The sequence below is a fragment of the Capsicum annuum genome, chromosome 11 (assembly GCF_002878395.1).
Source record: "Capsicum annuum cultivar UCD-10X-F1 chromosome 11, UCD10Xv1.1, whole genome shotgun sequence".
NCBI lineage: Eukaryota > Viridiplantae > Streptophyta > Magnoliopsida > Solanales > Solanaceae > Capsicum > Capsicum annuum.
This window is the reverse complement of record NC_061121.1, coordinates 2,148,982-2,173,316: the sequence shown is the minus strand read 5'-3', so window position 1 is coordinate 2,173,316 and position 24,335 is coordinate 2,148,982. Positions and strand designations below refer to the sequence as shown.

The 24,335-nt window shown below is 33.1% G+C and overlaps 2 protein-coding genes and 1 pseudogene across 5 annotated transcripts; 1 reads left to right on the top strand and 2 right to left on the bottom strand.

Annotated features, from left to right (window-relative positions):
* Positions 1-244: 244 nt before the first annotated feature.
* Positions 245-969, bottom strand: LOC107846812 (annotated as a pseudogene).
* Positions 970-5,787: 4,818 nt separating this feature from the next.
* LOC107847927 lies at positions 5,788-9,296 on the top strand. The gene is made up of 3 exons (XM_047399331.1): positions 5,788-6,031; positions 7,666-7,914; positions 8,484-9,296. Exons 2-3 carry the CDS (start codon positions 7,684-7,686, stop codon positions 8,787-8,789), a joined length of 537 nt encoding a protein of 178 aa, XP_047255287.1. The 5' UTR covers positions 5,788-6,031; positions 7,666-7,683; the 3' UTR covers positions 8,790-9,296.
* A 5,395-nt stretch (positions 9,297-14,691) lies between these two features.
* Positions 14,692-24,335, bottom strand: LOC107848368 (zinc finger CCCH domain-containing protein 65). Of its 4 annotated transcripts, XR_001667969.2 has the most exons (10): positions 24,079-24,312; positions 23,733-23,910; positions 20,760-21,949; positions 19,694-19,762; positions 19,409-19,528; positions 19,263-19,316; positions 18,319-18,459; positions 17,073-18,179; positions 16,742-16,823; positions 14,692-14,921 (listed from the first exon to the last, which is right to left on the bottom strand). XR_001667969.2 is itself a non-coding variant. In XM_016693130.2 (8 exons), exons 2-8 carry the CDS (start codon positions 23,890-23,892, stop codon positions 17,160-17,162), a joined length of 2,754 nt encoding a protein of 917 aa, XP_016548616.2. In that variant the 5' UTR covers positions 23,893-23,910; positions 24,079-24,312; the 3' UTR covers positions 16,933-17,159. The 4 variants fall into 4 exon arrangements, 1 of the variants encoding a protein (XP_016548616.2); XR_001667971.2 differs by lacking the exon at positions 14,692-14,921 and having other exon boundaries at positions 16,603-16,823; positions 24,209-24,335; XR_001667968.2 differs by lacking the exon at positions 14,692-14,921 and having other exon boundaries at positions 16,603-16,823.

The window sequence follows — 24,335 nt, the reverse complement described above, 5'->3', positions numbered from 1 at the left end:
TAATGAATTTTTAATTTTTATTTAAATATCTTCAACAATTTGTAAAAGTAACAAAATTAATCCTAAACAAAATGAAAAAATTAAATTGAGAAAATGAATAAAAAAAAATTAAAAAGTAAATCAAGAACAATTTTTTTTTTTTTTTGACAATGAGCAACAAACAACAATATCAATCACAGCAAAGACCTCTTCAAGGATATATAATTTTTTTTCTTACAATGAACAACAACAACAACAATATCAATCAGCAAAGACCCTCTTCGGAAACAACAACAATACTTTCTTTTCTACAATGAGCAACAACAATATCAACCACAGTAAAGCAAAGACCCTCTTCATGGATATATAATTTTATTTTATTTTTGACAATGAACAACAATAACAATATCAACCAGCAAAGACCCTCTTCAGGAGCAACAACATTTTTTTTTTTTTGACAATGAACAACAACGACAATATCAACCACAACAAAGACAAGGAATAACATAAACTTCCGTTGAATCTTGTCAATCTTAACGCCACTAACATCCACTTTCGTTGAAGTAGCAATAACATAAGCTTGACTAACTCTCCTTAATGGAACCCTATTAACCTTAAACGATCCACTATCAAGTAACAGTCCAGAACATACAAGTTGTTTCAAGAATACAACTCTTTTTTCCTTAAATCTCCCAGCTAGAATAATCAAATCAATACCAGGTGTAATACTGGCTCTCAATTTTGTGGTTTTGGTTTGTGTTCGTTGATGAGGGATTTTTCCACGTCATCAGCTGGGTAGAATTTTGGTGGTTTGATGGCGGTGATTGAGGGCGGAGCAACAACGACGGTAGATTTTGGGTGGGTGGGGAATATGCCGTCCTTTTTCTTCTTGAAAACCCAAAGGCCCTTTTTGTGGTACATTTTGGAACGAAAGAATTTGCCGATTCCGTTGATTAGGTTAGGGTTACGGGGGAATTTCTTGGCGGCCATTGCTGTGAAGTGTGCAAAGGGCATGTTTGGAGTGAAAGGGGAACAAAATGAAAGTGAAATTTAAATTGTGCAAAGGATAAGTTTGAGAAAGTGAATAAAAAACCCTCTTTATTTTTTTCAATTTTAATATTATTTTTATTATTTTTTAATTAGTTTAATATAAAATTGGTCAAAAATTGACCCCACTCGCACTTTAGGCGAGTGTAATCACTCTCCTTATCCTAGTCAGCATTTTAATGCCATATAGGCAAAGTCAACGGTCAACGGGTTTAAAATATAGTTTTTTTGTGGGTTTAGCGATCCAGATGACAAACATGTAAGTAGAAGTGTCCAACTTACAAAACCGACATAGTACAGGGATCCAGAAGGTTATTTTGCCCGAAGATTTCTATAATTATTCAATACCCTGTGAAAGAATGTTTTCAAATTGAATATACATTGAATTTGATAAACGTATGACTTGTGAAGTATATATTTGTGTATCTCGACAGACGACAAAAGAAAGTTGCTCAGATAATAAACACTTTCATATTTAACTTTAAGGTTTTAGGTTTAAGTCACCAAGATAGCAAAATAAATGAAAATCCTTAGAAAAGAGTATAAAAATATATACATACACTTAAGTTCTATAAATCTATTAAAAATTCTAATCATACATAGAAAATTATTATTGCTCAAAGAAGTGGCTAAAAACTAACTATCAAAAGTATCTAATTAAAAATAATACTAATTAGATTTCTTCCTAATTAATTCACACATTACTAATATTTATATAAGTTTATTGAGCTACTAAATGACCCCAAGGCATCTATCTATAACGTGATAATGTACAGAATGAACAACTTACATGTGAAGGATTTAATAATTAAGTTCGTTTATTATTGTGCCGCATGCTACTTTAGCTCCGGACATTTTTACACCTACAAGAAAAAAAATACTAACTTCAATTTAAGTTACCAGTTAAAGGAAAAAAAATTGGAGTAATTTACTATGTTTGTTTATTATTAATGTGATAAAAGAGTTACCAATATGGATTGTGATGTAGTGGATGAAACTGTTTCATCCTTAATCAGAAATCGAGGGTTCGATTCTGGATATGGAGAAAACTCTGTTAGGGAGAGCTTCCCCCCGAATGGGGTCCTATGCAGTGCAAATCCAAATTAATTGAGTTCCAATACAGGTATCAAACACCGGATGAGAAATCAAAAGAAAAAAAAAATGTGATAAAAGAATTACTTACCATCTTAATACATGTCATAATATTTTTATCCCTGTATCCCGTATCGATCTCATCCCTATCCAATTACCACAGACTTCATAAAAAATTATAAATATGAGTTGCATTGTAAATTTTTCAGGGCCACATCAATAAAATTCGAGTCACAAACTCTAACAATACGAATTTAAATTAGTGAAACTCCAATATACGGATGGAAAGTGGAAATAAATTTGGCCGACTTAATAAAGGCGGTTTGCCAAAACGAACTGCCGGCCATAATACGACGACGTATATTAACATGCCACGTGGAGTGTTCTGAGAAAGAGTAGAAAAGGTTTAAGTAGTCGTTAGCAGTTAGAAATTGAAGTTAGGAGTTAGGACTAAGCACCACGGTTAGCTATAACTTATAAGGTTGATATAACTCTTACATATTCATTTGCTTATCAAAATTAAATAAGGTAGTCGAGCGTTGTTTTATTTTTCGATAAAATTAGATTTGGTGATAGTTTAAAATATAGTATATTATGTCATATTAGACTTATTTATGTAAAATTTTGGTTTTAGGTATTTGTTAAATATTTTTTTTATTTATGAGAAAAAGATTATATAAAATTTTAAATTATTGAAAATGATACGTAAATACGTTTTGTTATGTTTTAAGGCTTCTTTGTACTTTTGTCGATTTAACTTTGGGTACGTACATATTTCTGAACTATTGAAAATGGTACATATATATTCTTTAGTTAAACGTTGTATACTATGTGTCCTTGTCTCAAAAAAAAATTAGTAACTTATTTCTCCTAGCAATTAATCTTCTAATCTGCCGCCGAAATATTTTATGGTCGAAATTGAAAGCGAGTTTCATTCACATGTTCTCATCCTAAAAAAAGTTCTATGACTACATTGATTTTGATTCATCAAGAAATAAATGTGAACAAAACTCACTTCCAACACCGACCACATGACATTTTGCCGGCAGGTCAAAGAGATTGTTAAGGAAAAATAATTTAATTTCTTTAGGATGAGGCCACACGACGCACACCATCTATCTACTAAGGAATATATATATATATATATATATATATATATATATATATAATCAAAAAATATAACAAAAGATATTTACATATTATTTTCAATAATTCGGAAATATATATGACCTTTTTTTCTGTTTATTTATTGTATTCGATAATTACTAATTTATTGTTGTTGAGGTTCTTTTTTTTTTTTTGGAAACTTCAGGAAAATTCGCAGTCGCTACAACCTTTGCCCTTCGAGTGAGCACTTTGTATGCACTGGATAAACCTCTCACTGTGCAATCACTTGAAAACCACACAGGAGATGTAAACTGCACTAGGTAAATCCTGTGCGACGAGCTAGATTGAGGAGGCATTAGGGGAGATTGATACCGCGACCTCCGCTTTAAAAGTCACTCAGTATAATTTTTATTGTTTTCTTTACAAGTTGTTTCATTATTTTTTTTCTATCATTTTTTCTTTACATAACTATTTAAGTGGCTCAACTTGAGTTGAAGCCTTGAAGGATATTTTGAAAATAATTTTTTTATTTCTGTAAGCTAATCGTAAGATTCACATTCATTTTTTGACTTATAAAATTATATCGAATATTATAATTATTTTATAAAAATTAATAGCAAATTTAACAGTCAACAGTTTCACTACTTATAAACTACTTTTGTATTGATACTACTCCCTTCGTTTCATTTTAGTTGATTTTTTTTAAAAAAATATATTTTAATTTAGTTGTTCTTTTTGATAGTGGTGTGCAAAAATTGAACCGATCGATAAATCAAGCCGATAAAAATATTACTGGGTTATTGGTATTGGGTTATTGGGTTAACGGTTTCTTATTGTTTTATAAAAAAAATTATTGAGTAAACGGTTCGATTTCGGTTTTAACTTAATGGGTTATCGATTAAACCGGTAATTCAATAAGGATACACTAAATTATTATTTTATAGCCCTATTTATGTTATATATATAAATTTATCTCTCTCTCTATATATATTATATATACTATTTATTCACAATTCAGTGATTCATAAAGTATTAATCTATTAAAGGCAACAAAGGTACCATATAAAACTCGGCTATTATCGTATTGAAAAGTTTGAAGCATTTATAGCTTCAACAATTAGGATTCAATTTTTTTCCGAACTAACATTCTGTTCAAGTTTGAAGATTCTTGTAAAATGAACTGCATTGCGTAGGATTTTGGCGGTAACTAAGATTTTATTTTTTTATATTAGTTGTTGCTATTTTTATTCTATAAGTATTTTCTTATTGGTTAAATAAAAAACCGAACCATTAAGGCCCAAAAATCGATAAACCGAAATTGATAAGAAAATATCTTATTGATTGGTTATTGGTTTTACATATTTAAAAATCAAAAACCGATAAACCGAACCAATAACACGTAAAATCAAACTGAATCGACCGATGCACACCCCTACCTTTTGATGAAATCAAGAGTATTTAATTATGTTCTTTTAATACTATCTTCAATATTAAATGATTAAATAAAATATATTTACTCAAATTTATATTTTTAAAGTATAATTAATAAGATTAATTTAGTAAAATAAATTCTTAATAAATACTTTCGTGAGGAGAATGCTAAATTAAAAAAAATCAACTATTTTAAAACGGGGAGTACTTGTTTTTGTTGTTTGTTGTTCAGCATTCTGTATTGGTACCACAATGCTCTTGTTGGTATTAGTACTTATTACTTCCTCTTTATTGGTTTTATTTTTTTCTAAGTCTGTTTTAAAAAAAAAATATTAATAATGTTTTTTTATTATAATTTTTATTTTTATATAATATATTTAAAATTATAAAACTTAAAAATATATTAATGTATTTTACACATGTAAACAACAACAACTTGAAACGAAGTGAGCAGCATTCTGTATTGGTACCACAATGCTCTTGTTGGTATTAGTACTTATTACTTCCTCTTTATTGGTTTTATTTTTTTCTAAGTCTCTTTTAAAAAAAAATATTAATAATGTTTTTTTATTATAATTTTTATTTTTATATAATATATTTAAAATTATAAAACTTAAAAATATATTAATGTATTTTACACATGTAAATAACAACAACTTGAAACGAAGTGAGCAATAAAATTAAGATTTGTTTTTTATTTATCAAATATTTTTTTCGTTTCAAATTTTTTAATTTAATTTTTTATTTATTTATTTTTATTAATTAAAAAGAAATAAATTATTTTTTTTAAATTAAAATATAAATATTATTTAATAAAGACACTACAGTAAATCAGTTATATTATTAATTATTTTTCTTAATTAATATGTTGTTATAATTTGAGACGGTGACAGTATAAAGAAAAAAACGAAGTCGATAAGAATAAAATAAAAAGAAAATTAAATTTTACAGAGTAGTTGGAAATGGGTACGAAAAACGATGAGATTTCTCGCGGGGGGCACCGCCTGCATGACTCATTAAAATATTAATATAATTAATTAAAATAGTATAATACAGTAATAATTAATAATTAAAAATTATTTTTTATTTTATACTTTTTTATTTTCTTGCAGGTGTTGCAGATCTTGCCTCCATATACACGAATTTTCTCTCTTCCTTTTCTTTATTATTTTTCTTATATTAAAAAAATATTATAAAGTTTGATATTTTTCTCTTTCATGCTGTATTTTTTGGTATATAAAAAGTCAGAGCTCCTCCTTGTTATCCTTCGTTACTCTTTCTCTTAAAGAGACTGACCATTTCTTCCTTTTATCTTTCTCTCTTTGAAAAAAATATTCTCGAGTTTTCTCACTCTTATTCTGTACAGTTCGCTCAAGTAAGTTTCTCTCTCTTCTCTTTCCCTCTACGAGTTTTGAAGTTTTTTTTTTTCGTATTTTTTGAGCTTTTCGTATGGAGTTTTTTGAGCTGAATTTTTCGGTTTTTTGGATATTTTTATTATTATTTTTTATTTTGGTGAAGATATTGCTTTTTTCAGGTGTTTGATGCGTTTTTTTGAGTATTTTGAGCTGAATTTTTCGACTTTTTTTGGATATTTTAATCATTTTTTGTGATTTTGCTGAAGATATTACTTTTTTCGTGTGGTTGATGCGTTTTTACAAAGTAATTGCTTAAAAAAATATTTTGAAAATTGATTTTGCAGATGATTCACTCTGTATTCTACGGCGTTTCAATTTTGTTTTGTTATTGAGTATTTTAACTGATTTTTTGGACAATTTATGAGTTTCTATGATTTTGCTGAAGATGTTGCCTTTTTCATGTGTTTGATGCGTTTTCTTACATGAATAAATTCATAAAATTGACGGAGCTTATGATTTGATGAATATATAGCTTGAAAAACTATTTGTAGATTTTATTTTTCTGGGTAAAAAATTTGCTTGAGCTTATATTTTGATGCAAAATATGGCTTTAAAATAGAATAGATTGAGCTGTTTTGATGCAAAATATAGCTTAAAAATACATGTAAATCGAATAGATCGAGTTGTTTTTCGAAGTAAATCCAATTAACTTAGCTGATAGTCGATTAATTAACTTCCTTTTCAGTGATTTTTCCGTGTGAAAATTGTTTTCTATGCATGATTTGTTAAATTAAGTTGAATTTCCGTCTGCTACGCTTACCTAATTTGTTGAAAAATCAACGAGGAAGCTGTAGATCTGTGAAGAAATTCAGAAAATTCCTAATTTTTCGGTTGAATACAGTTTAATTGCTGTATTTTCCATGAATTACAGGCGTTTCTGCGATTTGATTTTCTCAAATTATTGTTTTTTGGCTCAAATTTTATGACTTTTTGCTCTAGTTTCTGATTTTTGCTGGCTTGTTCTCTATGAAAAGTTGAAAAAATCCCTCTCATGTATATCTCCGCGCAATTCCTTTAATCATTTGTCCAGATCCGTAAAAAGAAATTACTAAATTTCTTCACATAGTTTTTATAAAATTTATAATTAGTTAAGTAATTTATCTGTTGCTTTGTCTGATTGGTTTATCTTAATATTTTGTTGTCGTTATTCTCCTTTTTATCATGGTTTATCTACACTTGCTCACATAGTTGTATAAAATTTTGTAATTAGTTGAGTAATTTATTTGTTGCTTCACTAGATCTGTTTATCTTGCTATTTTGTTGTCGTTATTTTCCTTTTTATCGTGATTTATCTACACTTGTTCACGTAGTTATATAATTTTTTTATAATTAGTTGAGTAATTTATCTGTTGCTTCGTTTGATCTGTTTATCTAGCTTTTATGATACGATTTATCTGCACTTAATTTGAGCCGAGGGGCGGAAACAACCTCTCTGCCTGCAAAGGTAGGGGCAAGGTTTGCATACATCTTACCCTCTCCGGTGGACTTGCACTGTGTATGTTGTTGTCGTCGTCGTCGTAGTATCTGTTACTTCGGATCTGTAAAAATTTTGTGTGAACTCTTACCTAAAATTCCATTTTTGTTTTCGAAACAGGTTTTTTAGTTCAATTAGATGAAGATGAATCAGTGTGCAATTCAACAAGGTGTTTTCTCTGCCTGTGAAGATATGTGGAGCTCAGTTTCTGATAAAAAGGACGTCGTCGTTTGCCCCAAGCCACGGCGTCTTGGAGTTTTGAATGCCACCATAAACGAACCTATCAGACCACTCAGATGGCAAAGCCATCAGCAAGAGCTAGGTGATTCAAGAGCTGGAGCTGACATATTGGATATGATCCTTGCAAAGGTGAGTTTCTTCATCGCTTTTCAATTGTTTTTGCAAATACAATCGTAGTTAAGCTGCTTACACACTACTCTCCACTTGTGGGACTATATTGAGTACATTGTTGTTGTAATTGTAGTTTGTTGATGTGGAGTCCATCTATTTGACGTAAGTGAAAATAATCAAGTATGACGAGTAAGGATGAAAGCGAAATAGAGAAACTTTATGTGGACGTATTGTAAAGGGCTTTTGTCCATCTGTGTGAGCACCATGTACTTGAGAATTAGTGGCTTAGAATGAATTGGCATGTCTTGTTAATTTTGATCAACTTCCGATAATGATTTTAGCCGAGGGTCTATAGGTAACAGTCTCTCTATCCGGCAAAGGTAGAGGTAGGATTTGCAGACATCGGACCCTCTTCAGACCTCGCTTATAGGATTATATCGTGTATGTTCTTGTTGTGGTTTGTTTGTTCGACTTGTGAAAATGCTTTCCAACGAACTTAGCAGCTGTTTACGATCAGTTTAAAATCAGTTAAACCCATGTCGGATGAAGTGTATGATGCTGATTATTGATTCTGAAAATTGCTACAGGGTGGTGCGGATCAATCTTCTGCTGCACAGGTAGCCTCGTCGCCCCCATTTTTTTGTGGGTCACCGCCGAGCAGAGTATCTAACCCATTAATTCAAGATGCACGTTTTGGTGATGAGAAGGTCACCCCAGTTTCACCACGGGCAATTCCTATACCATCTGGACTGACGACCTCATCCCCATCCGCATCCACCAGGAAAGGCGGATGCGTGAGGGCAAATTTTGGTAACAATCCGGCTGTTAGAGTTGAGGGCTTCGACTGCCTCGACAGGGATCGCCGTAACTGCAGCATCCCTGCTCTGGCTTAATCGAACCCTCGAGAAAGTAAATATAGAAAAGTAATTCGAAGTTCGTTACACGGAGGAGAGTATTCAACCTACCTTTGGTTTCAGCATCATCAGCAGGAGGAAGAAGAAAAACAGGAATTTTGAACATGATTTTAAAGAAAAAGGATCCTTTTGCCTAATGTAAATATATGTTTAAAGGGTCTGTAATTAGTAGTACTCTGTGGTCTGTAATTAAAAAAATGAGAGTTTGTGTTGTTATTAACCCAAAGTAAATAATTATGAGAGAAAATTAGGAGTTTTAGTAATGTGGGTCATGAGGGGGAAAAAAAAGAAAAGACAACCCTCTTGGAGGAAAATTTTAGGATTTTGGGGTTGTTTAGAAATGTCAATATTGGAGGCTTTGATTAAGAGATTTTAGTCTTTAAAAAAATGAAGGGAAAAGACCTTTGTTAGGTGCTGAGTGGAGTCATGGTTGTAGTCGATTCACTTTCTGTAAATATATGAAAAATGTCTAAATATCTTTTACTATGTTATGATTTGTGATAGTCTTAATGTTTCTTGTTCTTATATTATATTCCTTTCGTTTTATGATAAATGAATTGTTGGATATTAACATGTAGATTAAGAAAAAACATCAAAGATATAAATTTAATATAATTTTTTATTTTTACAGAAAAAATTGATCTTGTAATATCTTTTTAAAAGTTAATTGATTGTTAAATCATAAGGATAAATTTTAAAAAAAAATTAATGATTCACTTATTTTTGAAACATTAATAAATATCTTAATACTTCACTTATTTTGAAACTAAGGGAGTATTATTTTTTTGTCATCGAAAATGACCTCCTTTACTTCACTTCTGAAATAGAGGTACGAATTGTGTATATTCTGCTCTCGCCGGACCTTGCCTTATGAAAATATATTAGCGTATGTTATGTTGTTGGCCTAAATGAGATGTGGCTCATTTTGTTGAATTGCGTATGTTGATTTGGTTTGATTATTGTTTGTTGCATCACTTTCTATTTAGACGGCCGTATGGGTGTGTGATGTGGTGTTGTGTGAATGATGATACGATGCTTTGCTTGTTTGCTACGTGAAGGGAACTTTGATTAAATTATTGTTGTATAAATAACATAAATATTAATTTTTTTTTTTAAAGTAATTACATTTTCTCTTATTTTTTAAATTATTTTACTCTCTCTTCCTATTAATATACATAACATAGTTGACATATATATAGCAGTCTGTGTATATGTTGAAATTTTTGTAATATGTTTAGGGAATTGAGATTTTTTGTAATATTGAAAACATAAGTTGTGTATTTGTATAATTTTTAGTTCTTTGTTGTTAGGATCGTCTGATTACTTGGGATAAAGAATAACAATTTCAGACTATCATTATTTATGGTATAATTAATTTAAGATTATTTTATCTTTTATAATATGTATTAAAATAGCGAGATTATTATTTCGTATGGAAAAGGGAATAAAATAGTTATTTATGAAATAGCTTGCATATCAACGATGATTCATCGAGATCTGTTGTTATTCAAGAAACAACAACGATTCATCGAAGCTGGAGCTCCTCGTCGAAGCTACGACTTGAATGGAGAAGAACTGTGTTTTTTAATGGAGTTAACGGGAAGAAGACTTGAAAGAAACTGAAGAAGAATATTATAGTTTAAAATTGAAAAAATCATTTGATAATGTGTTTGATTTTAGGAGCAATATTGGTAACATAAGGTGTGTAGTTTTAAGTAATTCTTTTTTTTAAAAAAAAAAAAAATCGTTTTACCTAATGTTAGGTTGTTGAAAGCTAGTAGATATTTATTAGGAATTTGGATATGAGTTGGTTCAAATTTTGAAACAAAAAATAGGATTTGATTTGAAGTTGAAAAGAATATTTCAAAGTTTGTAGTCGTGTGTGAACGTGGAAATGCAGATCCTTTTATGAGTCTTTAAGGCTTTGAAAAAATCAACTTTTTTTTTCTTTGTTTTCAGTTAAAATATGCTTTAATGAAAGGGGAAAATGTTAAAAGATAAAAAACATTTATCATTATGTCAAAAATTACAGCTATAGTGTAATTTTATTTTTTAATTAAATTTATGGAACGAGTATAGTGTTTGATCATGATTCCACTTGCAGTTACCTCAGCGTATTCGTGGCCGCTGTCATAGGAAGAGTGTTGGTGTTACTCAACAATTCCCTTGGACGTAACTTCATTTGTTAACTTAACTAATCAAATCCGACGATTTTAGCTCTCTTTTGTTCTCGTCATAAACAGGATGTTGGTATTAGTATTAACAATAGAAATAGGAGAAAACTTTACAAGCAACAAAGAAAAAGATTAAATAAAGAGATTAGTGAAAACAGGGAAGTTTTTTTGATTAAATCCAGAAGGGTTTGAATATGGAACCATACTAATTCCGGATTATAATACTATCAATCAGGCTCCTAAAGATTCAAATAAGGAAAAGGGGTGCAGATTCTCACATAAATCATTGAAAGAATACAAACTAAAGGTGAAAAATAAAGTATAAAAGGTGAAATTCGTTGAGAAAAAAAAGTACAGTTACTGGTAAAAATCCCCCAAAAGTAAATGTGGAATAAAAACTTTGCATAAAGCATTCATCGTTGCGATACAGTTGGTGATTGTGACTCCCAAGATTATTTATTGTATGCGGGGTTGTACATAGGTCGGGTTGGTTCGGATTTTACTAAAAAAGAATAAATTAATTATGTCGGTTTATTAAAATTATAAATCAAATCAAACCAATATAAAATTGGTTTTTTCGATTTAGATTTCAGTCAGTTTTTTTAATAATATTTAGTTTTTACAATTATATTGTGATCGGAGATTAGATCAAATATATTTTCACTCATGTGCTAATGAAAAATCATAATTATGAAAAAATAAGGAGCGAAAAACTCTTTTGAAACTAAAAAGTAAGATGAAGAGTGAAAAATTTAGATTTTAAGTTTATATTGGGTTTTGGATCATTTAAGTAGCAATTAATGGACAAATATTACAACTTAAAGACCCAAATCTAGATATATATCTACATCTACTTTCAAATTATTGAAAATTACTAAAATTAGTTGAAAAATATTTAAAAAGTAGATAATAATTAATATTTTATGTATAAAAAAGTTTGAATATTACATATATATATATATATATATATATATATATATATATATATATATTATGTCGGTTTGATTAGGGTTCGATTTGATTTTTTTGGTCAACACCAAACCAAACCAAGAATGATCGATTTTTTTTTCGAACGCCAAATCAATCAAACCAAATTATAAGTTGATTTTTTTCTCGGTTTGGTTTGTTTCGTCAGTTTGGTTTGACTTGACAGTTTGATCTGTACACCCTAATTGTATGTTTAAAATATGAGTTTCAAAATTTGAGACATAATACATAAATCTATATGAAAGGGAGCCTTAGAGTGCTTGTAAAGTTGATGTCATAATAAGGCTGTAGAATACATTATTATGGTGGGGTCCTTCCTCGAATCCTGCGTATAGCGGGAGCTTTCGTGCATCAGATTATTTTCTTAATACATAAATTGGTATTTAAATTTAACCTTAACTAGCAAGTAAATACCTCGTCTTTTTCAGTGTGTTAGTTGAACATTCCAACTTACAAAATAATCTAGATACCTTCAAAATTTACGTACTACGTCATTTTTGTATCATCCCAAAATTTTATAATCATAAAAATGTTATGATATGTTTTGAATTATAACATACTCGCTATAATCTTTATAAATAAGCTCAAAAGGAAAGGGTAAAATATACACAAATTTCATCATCTCTATCATTGTGGTGTAAAAAAATTATTTTCGAAGACACATGTATCAAAATTTCATAATATTAATTTTAAACTATTATCACATGAAAATAAAGAAACTATTTGTACATAATGCTTTTTTAAAAAAGGCAATAATTATAGGTGTTGAAGTCAAAAGACAAATAGATGTGTGTGTTCACATAGGAATTTCAAACAAAAATCAATAAAGTCAAATGGTCTGTTTTTTTTGTGTGTTTACAACTAAGACATTATCAAGTTGACCACTTCCTCCTAAAGACAAAAAAGAATCATTTAGTCCCAAAATATTAAAGCAACAGTTGCACGTTGGAATAAATTCAAATAAATAAAATTAAGTGAAAGATTAACACAAATATTAAGGATTAAAAATAACATAATTTTGACCAAATCTACACATTAATTTATGTTATTTTGAAAATATGTACACTAACTTTATATTGGGGAAGAGTTAGAAATATATCTAAAATTTGTTGTAATACGCCTCAACTTTGTGAGATTCCTATGATCCCCTCAACTATTTATTATTGTATTTCTGTGGCATATACTTCAGATCCTTATGCCCTCGGTGTACGTGTATTTACTCAGTGATTTAGCTGAACAAATATATGCCACAGAATTACGATAATAACTAGTCGAGAGGAGTTATAGAATACCCGCAAAGTTGAGGCGTGTTACAACAAATTTCGCCAAAGTTTAGGTATATCTCAAAAAAAACTTCCTATATTTTACTCTCCCCATTTCCTTTTTAAGTGTTTTTTTTAAAAATAAAGGCCGAATATACTGACCACCTCTTAAATTTATTAATAAATTTGATTTAGACAATCATCAAACTATTTTCTGTTCCACTTTAGTACCTAAAGACATGATAAATAATTCTTATTAGATACTTTTGACTCAAAATTTTGATAATCTTTTGCGTGTACTCTCAAATGCCCGTTACGTAGACAAGTTAAATATGTCGACCCTTTTAGTTATACGCATCAACCTCAATAGCCGTAAAACTTGTGTATGTTCCATTTGATGAGTATAATGAGAAGACATGTTTTATGTGATTACTTATCTATGTAATAAACGCTTATATTTTGCTTAATTGTTTTGAGTTCTCCAAAATCTTTTTGATTTGATTTGACCATTATGTAGGGCTGATAATGATACTTTTGGATTATTTCAAGTAATGTATGTACTTGGAATTATTTAACAACTTATGACTTAAATAGTGATTAGTTGTGTAAGGTAGAAATTAGCTAAAACTAGCTTATCACTAAGTTAACATCATGTTTTATAAAATTCTAAAGTCGTTATTCAAAGTGCTAATAGCCAATTAATATAGTGTTCATTATACCAAATGCATATGTTACAAATAATAGATGATTTGAGAAAGACAACTTTCTACTACCCCACCCCCTTTATTTTACAAATTCTACCAGTGAAGTCTGAAGTGGCTAAGACGTACGCAGAGTTTATCCGTGCATGGTTGCAAGAAAATTAAAACAGCAAAATATCAAAATACAAAGCGAATGAAGCAATGAAGGTTGATGAGTAAAACACATCGAAGAATAAGAAACTACGCGATTGCTAAATGCTACGACTAAGAGACTAAGAAGAGATGGAACTAGCTCCTTGTCTCTTTCACCTGAAATGCGACAATATCCGTCCTACCTACTAACCTTTTACCCTAATTTGTTTTATCACCTTTAATTTGTTGTGAAAGAGAAATGAAATGAGGATGTACCCCACAGCTTGGTGAGTTGCAAAAGTCTCACTAAAGGGTCGTCTGATAGAGTGTATTAAAAAGAATAATGCATGCATTAGTCTTGTATATTACTAATGCCTTGTTTGGTACATTTTTTAGCCAATGTATACTTAATACAGTGTATTGAGGTGAATATTACTAATATCTCAAAATCCCATAACATTATGCAATGAATCAAATGCATGCATTAGCATGATTAAAGACACAATTATCCCTCAAAAAATTTTTCTGCATCCTTTCCAATATATATATAGAGGGTATAGTGTAAAATATATATATATATATATGTAATTCAAGTTATTTTTAATAGATCAAATCAAACACTGCATAAGAAAAAATACAAACATAACTAATGCAAGTATAGCCAACACAAGCATTACTAATACACCATATTTTGCATTATTCCTATACACTCTACCAAACGACAGCTAAAAATCTTAAGCATATACAACAACATACCTAGTATATTCCCACAAATTGGGGTCCGGAGAGGGTAAAGTGTACACAGTCATATCACTACCTCAAAGGTGAGATGGAGAGGTTATTTCCGATAAAACCCTGGCCCAAGACAAAAACAGTTTATAATGAAATAGAATCTTAAGCATATAGTATACAGAAAATATATACTTCAGAACAAGCTCTGTAACCTGAAATTGACCTGTCTACATTAGACAAACCAATTTTAATTCACACAAAGGATATAACATATGGAATTCAAGAGAAATAGCATAAAATTTGAAATATAGTTGTACAAAGGCAATTAAGAAGTAAGCTTATTTACAAAGTTACACTAAAATGATAGTAGCAACATGTAAACTATCTCCTTGTAGAAAAATCAAATCCTCATTTCACTAGTATTCTTATTCTTTAGATGATCTGAGAATGGAAAATAAATATGTTGCTCTATTTGTCCAGGCACACATTACCAACAACAACAACAACAACAACATCATACCCAGTGTATTCCCACCTAGTGGGGTCTGGAGAGGGTAAAGTGTATCCAGACCATACCACTACCTCAGGTGAAGTAGAGAGGTTGTTTCCGATAAACCCTCGGCTTAAAACCAATAATAGTATAGCAAACACAAAACATAAATGCATATAAACTTGTACAGGCAAAATAAACTAACAAAGCTAGTCACAAGATAATACTAGAGCCACAAGATACTACTAAAAACTATATGTCCGAAACCATAGACAGCACTCCACCCACAAACAAGAAACTTCAAAAACAAATAAAGAACGTCCCCTACTGTTATCGACGCACTTCCACCTCCTAACCCTCTACCCTAATCCGCATTTTTCACACCTTCGTATCAAGGGTCATGTCCTATCATGTCTAATCACCCTCCCTGCAATATTTCTTCTGCCTACCTCTACCCCGCCTAAAATCATCCACAACCAGTGTCTCATACCTCCGCGCTGGAGCATCAGTACCCTTCCTCATCATGTGCCCGAACCAACGTAACCTCACTACTTAGCCAAAAACCTCATAAAATTTCTCAACAAGTAGCAAACCTGAGTAGATAGAAACGTTACTAATAAAAAAACCAAAGCAACATCAAGCCATAGTTGCCTCTAAACAAAACTTCATACCTCACTAAAAGTTTATCAAGAAACATTACTAACAAATGAAATTTAAGTTTCAGTTGCAGCTAATACATCGCCATCCTTTTTCACTTGTAAACAGGATTGTTCTTTTAATATGGATACTTTAAACAAAGATAAACAACAACAATGCCCTCGCTACCCTGTTCGTGAATATATCACCTTCTCAATCTATCGACATTCAGTTCCTAATACTATGGTTTATCAATTCTAAATACTCCCAAGTATAAAATTCCTTAATGAACAAACACCACAAAGACAACATGGCAACATGTAAATCAGTCTCGTTAGCATAGGAGCTACTAAAGGCTAGAAGAGGGCCATTACTCATCACAAATGAACTATATGTAATCCCCTTTGACATAGCTCAATCACTCAAATGTGAACAGATGGGAAAAATGGACAAATTTAACAGAATTCGACCACAAACAGACCAGCAACCCTTTGTACCATTCATTACTAATCTTTAAGTGACAAAGTGAATACCAATTCAAGAATAAAAAAATCCCAAACACATCGTTCGTTAAACACCTGATGGTGAATGACTCACTGAAACCTTTTATTTACTAGCTAGACTTTCAACCACACACACAGTTTCACATGAAGAGACTGATGATTTGGAGGTACATAACAGGATGGAAACAGGATTTAAAACTCTTATATTAAGTTCATTTAGGCTAAACTTTCAACCACACACAAAAGCTGAAATACCACAAGAATTGTAAATTTCAATTACTGGCACACCCAGGTTCAAACTAGAATTACGGCACCTGCAGCAGCCAGCCAGGAATTTATCAATAGCCCAGCCATATGTGTTATCATCGGATACACCAACTACAAAAGCCCTTTTACCTGCAAACAACATTTACAATTTCCTCAAAAGACAGAGGGCTACACGGACAGAGTTCAAATTTGGACACATTTAAAAAATAGATACAAGAAACTAATATAGCATAAGAAATAGATGAGACATGTCATGGAATAGCAGACCATAAAAATATAGTTTTTATCTCAGTTTCTCGACGAGAGAGTGTATTTGTTGTTTTATGCTTTTTAAATAAATTCATTCTCACATGAAAGGGTAAGGAAAGAACCGACAACCTCATTACTCAAACATGCAGACTGCCTTCATAACTTATTGAGCATGAGCGTGCTACCATAACCACGGTCGAAAGAAATTAAATTCCTTCACCTATCCCTTGAACTTCCAGCCTTATGATTGATCGCGGAACTTATGTCAGGGGAACCATTGGGCATTCCATACTTGACTTCCAAGTTAGCTGCAAATGCTAAAGTTGAACTAAGAGCCTTCTGAATCGAGCTCGTTGTATTTGCAAGCAACGGTGCCTTCGAGGAGCTGGAAACTTCGGCATTGCACTTCTGTGCGGACTGGATTAAGGACTGCCCAGCTGGAAATAAAGAACTCAACTGCCTAAACGGCATTTCGGTGGAAGTTGTATTTAGTGCATTTTGTCTCCTCTGAATGGGTGATGAAGCACTGTTGAAGTCATTAGGATGCAATCTATTCTTTACTGCTTTGTCAACTGACAGGATGTTTACACCCCGAGGTACAGAACCAGGGGGATTTCTAGTCGACATTTGGTTCATGCTCCTTAACTTGGCACTTACATTGGCTTGATTATCATCTTTGACACTGTCATTCCTCTTGGAACATGTTGCAGCTTCTTTACTGTTGTTCATGTCACCCAACTGCAATTTATCAACTCCATAATCCATATTAAGCATGCTTGTTAATGTGTCACGACTGGGCTCAGCCAAAGGTGCTCGGCCAAAGGACAAGAAGTTCACTCCTTGTGGTGTCCTCACAGATGTTCCTTTCATGAATCCATTCAGTTTCTGATTACTTTCTGACTTAAATTTTCCAACATCATCTGCCTTGGAAGATAAATCAGCTTCTTTATGTTTTTCGGCATCACCTTGCAAAGACTTCCCACGAGGAGATGATAACGTGACACCAGAAAATAACCTGACACCTTTGGGTGCACGTGCAGCTGGCTTTCCCACACACTCTAATACACTTCGCTCAGCGCTCTTACCAGGAACAAGCGCAGCTGAACCAGATGTGGAGTTAACGTCTTTATGCGACATTCCATATGTGTCTACTTGAATCAAAGAGTTTGATTTACTTGGAGCTGATGGCGGGTTTGAAGCAGTAGGACTTGTCACTGTTGCTGTCTTAGCAGATATCTGAGATATGACAGTGAGACAAGAAGTTAAAAAACGAGATAAGAGAGGGAAAAGCACCTCCAAAGATGCAAGAAAATAAAAAATTATGCACAACTGAAATATAAGAAAACTTAAAGTAGAATCGCAGGGAGGAAGATACCTCGTGTGAAAATAAACAATCACCACCTCTGTTGCAAAACCCTTGAGATGCATATTTTTCGCACGGATACTTGGAGAGTTGATGATCAAATGGGCAGTCATCACCTTTCATGCAAGACTGACGTGCAAAATGACGACATGGCTGAAGAGGAAAACGTTTACAAAAATTAGAAGCCAGAACACAGGTAGACTGCAGAAGCATGGATGTTATGCTACATGACAGAAACAAATACTCGTAAAAGAAACAGTGGATACTTTTATAAGGAAATGAGATACTAAAATTTTGTTCCTTTTCTGATCAATTTGACAGCTCTGCAAATCGAAAATAAAAAAAATGGAACTTAACCAGCGAGCGAGATTTTTCTTGGACACTATGAAAGGAGGCAGCAGTCTCAAAACTGCAGCAAACATTTTATGCCTAGTGAGTTGCTTTCTAAATAAGAATCTAAGAATATAGTATACAGAAAATAGATACTTAGATACTCAGGTCTAACTCTATAATCTGAAATTGACTTGTGTATATCCTAGACAAACTAATTTTAATCCACACAAAGGATATAACATAGGGAATTTATAGCATAGCCTAAAATGTGGAATATTTGTACATAACCCCACCCCCCACCACTCCCGGCCCTGCGCCCAGATTTAAGTTGTTAATTCCAGATGAAGTGGCAGTTAAAATTTATAAAGGCTTGACCTACATGATTATTTCTAGTTCTATGTCTCGTTATGACAAAGTTATCAAAATCAAATCAGATTTCAGAATGATGATTGGATTACTAGTAAACATTCCAAATCACCAGTGTGCTATTTCAAATAGATTATACGAACTCTCAATTTGGAAATAAAGTAAGCAGTAGCATCACAGCAGGACTCTAAATCTCCTAGCATTTTTAACTGCTTGCAACAATATGGTATAGTAAAATAAAAGTAGCATAAACAGACCTTTGACGTCTTTGTCAAGGGGATGGTATCATGAGAGAATTTGCACTTATCAGCCTGTCAGAAGATAAATGAAGAAGGTTAAATCTCCAAAACATTTAAAAGATTTGCCAAATCATATTGCCCTATTTTATACAATTCAGAATTACCTCAAAGCATCTTCCTTGGATATAATGGCGGCAATATTTCACTTCTTTTGGTTTCACCACTAGTGGAAGCTTCAGCCTTTTAACTCCAAGCTTTTCAGCTCGTTTAATTCTCTCCTTAGCCTACAAAATGTACAAGTTCCTTAGTAAATAGAGACATACTAAAGAATGAACAACTTATTCCTATAAAATCTGAGCATAAGTATATCATACCACCAGATTTAACATCCGCAAGGGATGATAAACTCATTTACAAAAGAATGAAAACGAAGAGAGAACGAGATGCACCTTTTTCCTTGCTTTTCTTTCCTTGTTTGAAGGACGTTTCTTCTTTTCATTTTTACCAATAGTCCCATTCTGTCACAAGATGAACAAATCAAATATAACAATATTTGCAGCTGATGAAAACATAGAAAGTGAGACTCATGTCTGACAAACTGCAAAGTATACTTTATCCATCTACATTATCTTGCTGACTAGCAGACACAAACACAACTTTGAATGTTCAGTACATTATGAATAGATGTCTATAAAACTTGCATTTCTGGTGTAATAGTATTGTGGAAAATTTGGATCAGCATGGATTTTCTAGAGGAGTTGGGTGATTCGTAGAGGTCTGTTTTGTATCTGTTGCGGGGATTATTGCAACTGTATCATCTTTGGTACCTTTATCAATAAAACTTTACCTTAGCGAGAAAATGAAGTTCAATTAAAAGACTATGATAATATGAAATATTTCAATAACAGAAATCCAATTCCTACTTTGTCCATTCCCTTCCATCCTCAGGTCAGGCATGAACATCAGATAATCCACAATATACCAATTATGTAGATTTGGCACCAGTAACTTTAGAAACCTGCTGATTTCGATAATAGTCAACAAACATGGTGAAAGGTCTGGATACTTTATGCTTTTATGACATCGATCAGAGCTCAGCTTTCTTTTTTCGATTTTGGTATAATTGGGAATAATCATATCAAGAGGGCAGACGGGCATATATGAAGTTTCACTCTTTGAAACAGCGAGTTATGCTCAATAGCAGATTGGAATTAGATGTCTAAAACAAGAGAGATAGCTGGACAGTCTTTTGACGAGCCATATCAAGAACACTGACAACTTTTCAGTTGATTGATTATACGAGAGAAGACAGGCATTCATGGTGAACTAAGGAAGAACCATAGCTGGAAGAAGCCGGAATATTCCTAAGAAGGGAATCACCTATTGCATCCTAACACTGGGAAAACTGAAAAGAAAAATGAATAAATCAGAACAGACTTGAAAGTGACACATAGTGGAAAGTGCAATACTTGGAACATCAATTAAGTGCTAAAATATCAAAGGATGTGATCATACCTCAGCACCGACTTCTAAGTATTTTCTTTTTTTTGCATTTACACTTGAGGTTGAGTCAAATTGAGAACCTGCAGGATGATCAAATTGAGAACCTGCAGGATGATCTAACTTCACATCTCCGCCAACTTGCTCAGCATCAATTCCACTATCCAAAATGGTGTCATACACACAAACCTTTCTGGTCTCGACATCCTTTGAGCGGAAAACCTTTTCAGTATTATCTTTCGGAACTTCTCTAAATTTTCTTATGAACTCTCCCCCCAAAGAGGTGTTATCCTCATCAACTGCATTAATGGATGAAGAGGCATAAGCATCCTTCTTCTGTTGTGCATTAACGTAAACATCCTTCTTCTGTGGTGCATTAACGTGAGCATCCTTCTTCTGCGGTGCATTAACGTGAACATCAAAAGCAAACTCTTCTTTACCAAAAATGTTAGCAGGAGACTCATCTGCACCATCCTTCTTCTCATTACCAACATTATTAAGAATGTCATAATCTGATTCATCAAAAACCATAACATCTCCGAAAGCTTCCCCCTCCTCCACCTCTTCACACACAGGAACATGGACAGACAAATCTGTTGCTCCAGCAGAAGATATCAATGTTTCCAATTCCATCTCTTTTATCCGCAATCCATGCTTCAGTTCTTCTGACAAATGTGTCTCAGAAACATCCATTTTCTGTCCAGGGAGCTCTGCAGGTTGCGACAAATCAACAATTGCATCTGCATCAAAACAAGACTCTATTGCTGCTCTGACATCAGCAATACTGGGTTCTTTGTCTAATTCTACCTGTCTGATAGGATCAGGCTCCTTCACTTCCGATTCATGAGTGCTACACCTATTCCCAGGTTCCTGGATCATTTGATCATTACAACCAAGAGTTTTGTCTACCAAACAATTCATATCAATGATATCATTTGTTACAGAATCACCTTTCTTGCCTTCTACAGCATCGCTTATCTGATTTGAGAGATCCAAATCTACTTCTATTTGTGAACCAGTAAAATCTCCATATCCAGAACGAGAGCTCCCTTCATTTCCATCACCAGAACCCCCTTGCACTACCAGATTGTCAGAATCCTCTTGAGCACGAGCAGTAACTAACAATTTCTCAGACCTGATGAGATGATGATCAACCAATTCGCCGACTTCATTTTCTTTTCCCAGTTTACTGCTGCCATTGTCATCTGTAAATTGAAATGGCTTTGTCAATACCAACATGCTAATAAAAAAGGGCAGCCCGGTGCACTAAAGCTACCGCTATGCGCCGTGTCCGGGGAAGGGCCACAAGGGTGTATCGCACGCAGCCTTACCTTGGATTTCTGCTAGAGGCTGTTTCCAAGGCTTGAACCCGTGACCTCCTGGTCACATGGCAGCAACTTTACCAATACCAACATGCTAATTTAACTATAATTTGTATTTAGTTTCTTGTCTAGACAGAAGTCAAGCTGTAATTATAAACTAGAGCGAGAACCACTATTGTGTGTATATATTGTACACGAGTAATCATACGATAACCGGAAGCATATGTAACATCACAAATCACAATAACACACATTGAGATACATCTGTTGCAAGTAAGATACCAAAAGGGGGAAACACTCATTCAGAATCTATAAACAACAATTAGAACTAAAACAAATTAACAGATTTAATATGTCATTCAATTCTATCAACAACATACCAAGTGTGATTCCAACAAGTGGGGTCTGATGCATACCTTACCCCTATCTTAGTGAGGTAGAGAGGTTGTTTCCAGTAGACCCTCGACTCAAAGAAAAGTATTTGATGCAGGATTGTAAGAAAATAGGCAGCAAAATAGCAAGATACAAAACAAATATAGCAGCAGATAGTAATATATATATATTGAAGACTAGGAAACTACGTAATAACTATATATTACTGCTAAAAGGAAAAGAGGAGAGGAAGCGATAGGACACCTCTCTCTCCCACACAGAGTGCAACAACCCTCACTGCCTACTAACCTTCTATCCTAATCCTCGACATCCTATCTTCCTATTTAAGGTAATGTCCTCATCCAGCTAAAGTTGTGTCATGTCTTGTCCAATCACCCAAGTCCCTTGTTCTTCTTCAGTCTATCTCTACCTCTCCTAACTTCTGCTACAACCAATCTCTCGCACCTCCGTCTGGCACATCCTCGGGCAAGTCGCACTTGCCCGAACCATTTTAGCCTCAACTAAATATTAACCTTCTATCCTAATCCTCAAACTCCATATCCTAATATTATTTAAGGCAATGTCCTCATCAACTTAAGTAGTGTCATGACCTGTCTAATCACCTCCCTGTTTTCGGTCAACCTCTACCGCTCCTAACACCTTCTACAACCAACCTCTCGCACCTACGGCACATCCTTGCACCTGCCCGAACCATCTCAGCCACAGCTACCTACTAACCTTTTGTCCTCATTTAGCGTAAGTTCTGTCATGTCCTAGCTAATCACTTCCCCCATTCTTCTTCGACCCAACTCTACCTCTCGTATCACCTGCTACAACCAACTTATCGCACCTTCGTACCCAACCATATCTCTCCTCATCTTGTCCGCCTCTGATGTCACTCCCACCTTATCCCATATATCTTCATTCCTAACCATATCTCTCCTTGTCTTGCCCGCCACTGATGTCACTCCCACCTTATCCCATATATTCATTCCTAACCATATCTCTCCTCATCTTGTCCGCTGCTGATGTCACTCCCACCTTATCCCATATATCTTCATTCCTAACCATATCTCTCCTCATCTCGCCCGCCACCAACGTCACTCCCACCTTATCCCACATATCTTCATTCCTAACCATATCCCCCCGAGTATGCCCACACATTCATCCTGACATCCTCATCTCCGCTACCTAATCTTCTGAACATCGGCATTCTATACCAACACACACTATAATTCATAAATCAATGTTGATAATTCCATTCTATACAACATGAAAATTTTTAGTAATTTACCTTGTTTTTGTTTATCAATAGTAGAGTCAATGCTGGGGCAATTTGATACAATTCGAAGCAATGTACTGTACGTTTCACTCATGAGCAATCGTCGGCGGTGTGGAGGAAAAGGCAGAGGATTTTGCAAGGGTTTTAGAGCGTCAATATGTAAATTCTCCATCGTTAATCAAAAGTAAACCTGTTGAACAAAACAAATATAGTAATTAGTTATCAATGCAATTATAATACATGAAGGTTCCCTTATAATTAATTACTAGAAAGCTAAGAAAAACTATTTCATGAATCATTGATTACTCGTTAATGGCTGATCAAATTTGAGAGCGAAAATTGACCACATTAAAATTACCTTCTAGAAAGGTCCATTTGATATTCAAAAACTGCTCAGCAACAGTCGAACAAGCAAAAAATATTTTTTAAAATGATAAAATTAACAAGTTATATACAACAAATTTAAAAGGAAGTATATATATACATGCCTATAATTTTCAGCTCTTCCGATTATACGACGTCGTTTTTTTTTACGATAATTATATTATGAACTGCGCTATGTTAAACCTGTGTAGCTGAAGGGACACAGGGTTTATGGGTTTATGGTTTAGACAA

What these genes read in the sequence shown, in the direction of transcription:
- LOC107847927 (XM_047399331.1), top strand. Translation starts at nt 7,684, where the DNA reads ATGAAGATGAATCAGTGTGCAATTCAACAAGGTGTTTTCTCTGCCTGT. An exon ending in TGGATATGATCCTTGCAAAG is followed by an intron (nt 7,915 to 8,483) that starts GTGAGTTTCTTC and finishes AAATTGCTACAG; the next exon opens with GGTGGTGCGGATCAATCTTC.
- LOC107848368 (XM_016693130.2), bottom strand. Translation starts at nt 23,892, where the DNA reads ATGGAGAATTTACATATTGACGCTCTAAAACCCTTGCAAAATCCTCTG. An exon ending in CCTTGACAAAGACGTCAAAG is followed by an intron (nt 18,460 to 19,262) that starts GTCTGTTTATGC and finishes TTTCCTCTTCAG; the next exon opens with CCATGTCGTCATTTTGCACG. An exon ending in ATTGTTTATTTTCACACGAG is followed by an intron (nt 18,180 to 18,318) that starts GTATCTTCCTCC and finishes GTCATATCTCAG; the next exon opens with ATATCTGCTAAGACAGCAAC.